General features: G+C 38.4%; 1 protein-coding gene across 1 annotated transcript in view; it reads left to right on the forward strand.

The window, feature by feature from the left end:
* Nucleotides 1-6,000, forward strand: part of LOC106874743 (nucleolar protein 14) — a 33,344-nt gene that overhangs the window by 26,243 nt on the left and 1,101 nt on the right. Inside the window, exon 21 of the mRNA XM_014922583.3 lies at nucleotides 2,991-3,115. Coding sequence (XP_014778069.1) covers nucleotides 2,991-3,115 — 125 coding nt within the window. The remainder of the gene's footprint in view (nucleotides 1-2,990; nucleotides 3,116-6,000) is intronic.

The raw sequence follows: 6,000 nt of genomic DNA on the forward strand, positions 1-6,000 counted from the left end.
CTATCTTATTCTTTTCACTCTGTCTCTTCTCTCCCTCCTCTCCCCTTGTCTCCTTTCTCCATCCCCCCTCTGTGTGTGTGTGTGTCTCTCTCTCTCTCTCTCTCTCTCTACTTCTCCCATCTCTTACCCCTTCCTTTTTCATTTCTCTTTCTACCCACTCTTCCCCATTCCCACACACCCCTGATTTCCTCTCTACTACACCACCTCCTCCTCCTCCTCACCACACTCATCGCACTGTGCCACTGATGCAACAAACACCAGCCATGTTCACTAAAAAGAACAGCCAAATCTCCCTCATGTATACACTTTTATTATCTTTAAAAATGCAAGGATACTCTGGAGAAGTCAGTCCTAGATAAAAGGTGTGGTGGTCATGGCTGGGACATCTTTGGGCACAGATATCTCCTGCATCAGAACTGACCCTAACCACCCAAATTACACCTGCAACCACAACCACCGCTACCAAACTACCACCACTAAAATCACTGCTACCAAACCACCACAACTGCCACTACCAAACTATCACAAACACAACCACCACCACCAAACCACTACAATTACCAAACCACCACAACCGCCACTACCAAACCACCACAACTACCACTACCAAACTACCACAACAACTACAGCCACTGCCACCAGTCAAATCCCCCCCTCCTGTTACCACCTTTCACATTTGATGATATAGTGTGATGGCATGGTCACATCTGGAATGTCTTTTAATCTTAGATCTGCTTGACCTGGGCTGACTGACCTGGGGCAAAACAACAGCAACAACAACTATCGCACTTTCACTTTCACAATGCACTTACACAAACACCAACCACACTACTATCATATCCACCCCCACCACTACCATCAAATCACAACCACTACAGCACTAACATCAACACCACCATGGCCACACCACACTTTATGACCACACTAGCACCACAACCACTGCCACCCTCACCATCTCGTCAACCCACCCCACCCCACCCTCACACACATCCAGCAGTTTTTGATTAAGAAGGTTACAGTGACATCTAAACTGGCCAACCAGATAACAGTATGTTGTGGGTGGGTGGGTGGGTGGGCAGATAGGTAGGGTGGTGTGAGTGGATGCCTAGGAAGGTGGTGGTGGTGGTGGTGGCGTTGATGGTGGTTAAGGTGCTACAGATGTATGTGGCGATGGTGAAGATATTGTTGGATGTGGTAGTGTTGGCAGCAGTGATGGTAGTCAGTGGTGTTGTTGTTGTGGTGGCGGTGGTGTTGGTTTGAGTAGATGCAGGGGGAGGTGGTAATGTACTTCTAAAAGATCTGATTTTAGAATCTGCATTTGATTAATTTGGCATCATCCTTATACAGTTATGCAGACAAAACCTCCCTCCCTCTTCTCTCCTCTCCCCTTTCTCTCTCTCATCTAACAGACACACACACACACACACACATGCACTACCAAATTGCTGTCTCCTTTAGGGATCTCTCCCTCTTTCTCTGATCCCTCTTTCAACTCTCTCATCTTTATATTGATTTTCAAATGTGAACCACACACAGACACATATACATACACACACAAACACATGCAATTACACAGACTTACACATGCACATAGTCTCTCTCTCTCTCTCTCTCTCTCTCTCTCACACACACATGCACGTACATGTAGCTAAGAAATTAAACCAAGTTACTAATGTATTCTATTACTGGTATTAATATTTCTGCTTTAGTATTTTGTTTATTATTATCATTGTTGTTGTTGTTGTTGAGGCCACATTTCAGCTCTGATCAAAACTGTTCCAATTATGGCCACCCCATCTTGTTTTTCTATTCAGACACAGGGATACATTGCATTTAGCTAGAACCATCTTAATCCAAAGTGTTCTTTCTACTTAAGGTGGTAGGACATCATTTGAGGGCAGTTTGACTGCTGTTTCTAACAGGTCGAGCAATCATGTTGGAGTTCCCTCATTGATTAATATCTGTTGTCATCATCATTGTTTAGCCCTAGGTCAGCCTTAATTGATCAAATATATTATCAAAGCTATTCCACCAGGACTACAAGTGACTACCATCAAACAGCTATGATTATCTGCCTTCCAACTGTGACCATCCTGTCCTTTTCCCTAACGTATAAGACTTGGGGTTGAATTATCCAGTGTATAAATGCAGACATGGTTGTATGGTAAGAAGATTGTTTCCCAGCCACATGGTTTCCGGTGCATGGCACCTTGGACAAGTGTCTTTTACTATAGCCCTGGGCCAGCCAAAGCTTTGCAAGTGGACCTGGTAGATGGAAAATGAATAAAACCCATCACGTGTGTGTTTGCAAGTGTCACTGTCATGCCAATGGTGTACTTTGTTCTCAAACTTTCTGGTTATTCAGAAGTATTACCTTAATTGGAAACAGGTGAATGCTGGCAACAGGGAATGACATCTGGTCACAGAAAATCTTCCTCAACAAATTCCTTCTGACCCATGCAAGCATGGAAAAGTGGATATTAAAGTCATTCTATTATTATTATTATTATTATTATTATTAATTATGGTGGTGAATTGTTAGCATGTCAGGTGAAACGCTTAACGGTATTTCGTCTGTCTTTATGTTCTGTGTTCAAATTCCACTGAGGTCAACTTTGCCTTTCATCCTTTCAGGGTCAATAAATTAAGTACCAGTCAAATATTGGAGGTCGATTTGATCAACTTACCCCCTCCCCACAAATTATAGGCCTTGTGCCTATTGTAGAAAGAATTATTATTATTATTATTAAAGTGGTGAGCTGGCAGAATCGTTAGCACGCTAGGCAAAATGGTTAGCAGCATTTTGTCCATCTTTATGTTCTGAGTTCAAATTCTGCCGAGGTTGACTTTGCCTGTCATCCTTTTGGGGTTGATAAAATAAGTACCAGTTGAACAATGGGGTCCATGTAATTGACTTATCCTCCCACCTCCTCCCCCAAGCTGCCCTTGTGGCAAAAATTTGAAATAATCATTATTATCTTGTTGAATAGGAACAAATATCCAAACTGATGCAAGACATAAGTGCTGCCGGGGAAGCCAGCCATTCTGCTCTGGTGCAGAAAATTAAGAAGAAGACCATATCTTTACAACTGTTTCAACCAAAGATTGAACAAGTGTAAGCTTTCTTCCTTTCATTTTTCTTTTTTCATTTCTTTCTTTTTTTTATTATTATTAATATTCTTTCATTATCAGTAGCCTTCAGTGAGTTTTGCTTTGTCTAGCACTTATCTCTTTATTGACTGAAATGGCTAAGTCCACGTTTGAGTAAAGGGATGTATTTGCAACTTAATAACCGTAAAGCATTTTTCTTTCTTTCTATCAATAAAGTAGTAAGGCGGTGAGCTGGCAGAAACATTAGCATGCCAGATGAAATGCTTAGCGGTACTTCATCTGTTTTTACGTTCTGAGTTCAAATTCCACCAAGGCCGACTTTGCCTTTCATCCTTCTGGAGTCCACAAATTAAGTACTAGTCAAATATTGGGGGTCGATTTGATCAACTTACCCCCTCCCCACAAATTTCAGGCCTTGTGCCTAGAGTAGATAAGAACTATGTAGTTTTCTTTGCCCATCCTCCGTGTATGCACACCCACACACACATACACACACACATACATGGTAGTTTTCTCTCCAGTTTAACATTCAGCATATTTCACTCTAAATGCATTGGTCGACCTCGAGTTTATGGTCATAAGAACATTTGTCCAGTGTACCACATACTTGGATTGAACCCGCAACCACATGATCCCGATGCAAACTTCTTACCCATGCATGCAAGCATTGCACCTGTTATCAAAAATGACAGCCATATTTGAAATCCATCAAAGGTGGCGAGATGATAGAATCATTAGCTCATCAGGCAAAATGCTTCATGGCATTTCATCTGTGTTTACATTCTGAGGTTAACTTTGCCTTTCCATTCTTTCAGGGTCGATAAACTAAGTACTAGCTGAATACTGGGGTTAATATAATCAACTTATCCCCCCCAAAAAATTTCAGGCCTTGTGCCTATAACAGAAAGGATATTTGAACAGCATTAGCTGTGAGATGTACATACAGCATTGGGCTGCTGCCCTTCCCCCCCCACCCTTCCATGTGGTCATCACTATGTCATCATTTGTCTGCTCTGGACAAAACAACACAAGTTCCACTGATGAGGCGTCTACCATGTAGTTGCTCGACCTGCAAATCTAGCATCCAGTTCAGCCTCCTGTTTCCCATCACTTGTGAATTTGTGGCTGCCAAGATCCTCAAACTTTTTCACTTGACTCAGTAATGTTCCCACTAACATGCAGAGTGCACTGAGAAGAGACACACACATTTATAAAATGGGCTTCAACACAGTTTCTGTCTATCGAATCACAAGGAATAGGTTGGATCTGTCCAGGTCTGTTGAAGAAGAACCTGGCCCAAAGTGTCGTGTATTGGGACTCAACCCAAAATCACGTGGCCGTAAAGTGAACTTCTTGACCACGCAGTCATCCTTGTGCCCATTTATGATACTTTTGTAGTAGTAGTAGTAGTAGTAGTAGTAGTCATGGTGGTGGTGGTGGTAGTAGTAGGAGTTGAGTTGATGTTGAATAGGACTTTTCAAAAGAATTTTTCTCCTTATGAACCAATGTAAACTGTGTCATGCAATGTTAACTAATATTTTATATAATTTGTGTTGTTTTTTTTTTGTTTTCGTTTCTAAATTATATTTTGTCAATCAAATGTCTTTACAATAATTTTTCTTTTATATATATATATATTTTTTTTGTTTTGTTTTGTTTCTAAATTCTGACATTTTTCAAAGACTTTTTACCCCCACTGGGCCTCGTCCATTTAATAATTTTGCACTTTGCTGACATCTTTGTAAAGGAGGGGAAAAAAAAAAAATGAAAGCTGTCCAAATAACAGACAAAAGATCAAGTGCAAGAATTTAGTTTTGTTTCTTTCTTTATTTAATAACAATAATAATAATAATTATTATTATTATTATTAGTTTCATTTTGAGAACTATTGAATCTATGCCATAAAAATTCACAGCTATTTCTGTCTTTCAATGATCTTTCAATGACTTTACAATTTCAAATTTCTTGGTTGAACTTGTTGTTGTTGCTATTATTATTATTATTATTATTATTATTATTATTATTATTATTACTATTATTATTGCTGTTGTTATTTACTGCTGCACAATTTTTGATGTTTGTTTTCTTTCTTTTTTTAAATTCTACTTGAATGCTTTTTTTTTTTTTCATTCTTTTCTTTTCTCTGTTTAATCCGTGTTTTTCTGTTTTTGTTTCATCACCGTGAGAAGAAATGTCCATCCAAGTTATGAGGAAAAGATCAAATAAGATCGAATTTATTTATTTATTCATTTATTTAGTTATTTCTAAAAAAGAACAACACTTTTTCACATCTTTAGTTTTATGTAGTTCATTACAATCAAAAAAAAAAAAGAAATACTTGAAAAATATTATCTCCCCTAGACATTAGCTATGATGTTACCCTCCTGCCCTCTCTTGTGCTTTGGAAGTTTATGCACCAGCTACAAAACATTTGAAACAGAAGTACTAGTACTAAGCAAACAGACTAGTATGTGTATGTGAATATATATATGTGTATGTGTGTGTGTATGTATGATTTATTTTATTTGTGAGTGTTAGGGGAGTTCTTGTTATTGTTCTAAAGCAGTTTTTTTTTTAAACTTCATTGCACTGTAAGCCCCTGGAGGAATAGAAGACAGATGAATATTTCTCTACCTACAATTTGATGAAATGAAGTGGGGAAAATGTATTTTAAGAAGGCAAAAAAAAAAAATTTAAATATCTAAAATTGAGATGGTGAAACAGAGACAAAGAAAATAGGATTAAAAAACAGAGAATCCATTCTGTTTCTAAATATAGAATTTCTCACAAATTCTTTCAGTTCTTTTACATTGTTTTTTTTTTATTTAATTATAATTTTTTTTTTTTATGAATCACAGAGGAGTAGCAGGATATTTTGTAATCACTGGA

Source organism: Octopus bimaculoides, chromosome 14 (genome assembly GCF_046866305.1).
Source record: "Octopus bimaculoides isolate indiv1 chromosome 14, ASM4686630v1, whole genome shotgun sequence".
NCBI classification, from domain to species: domain Eukaryota; kingdom Metazoa; phylum Mollusca; class Cephalopoda; order Octopoda; family Octopodidae; genus Octopus; species Octopus bimaculoides.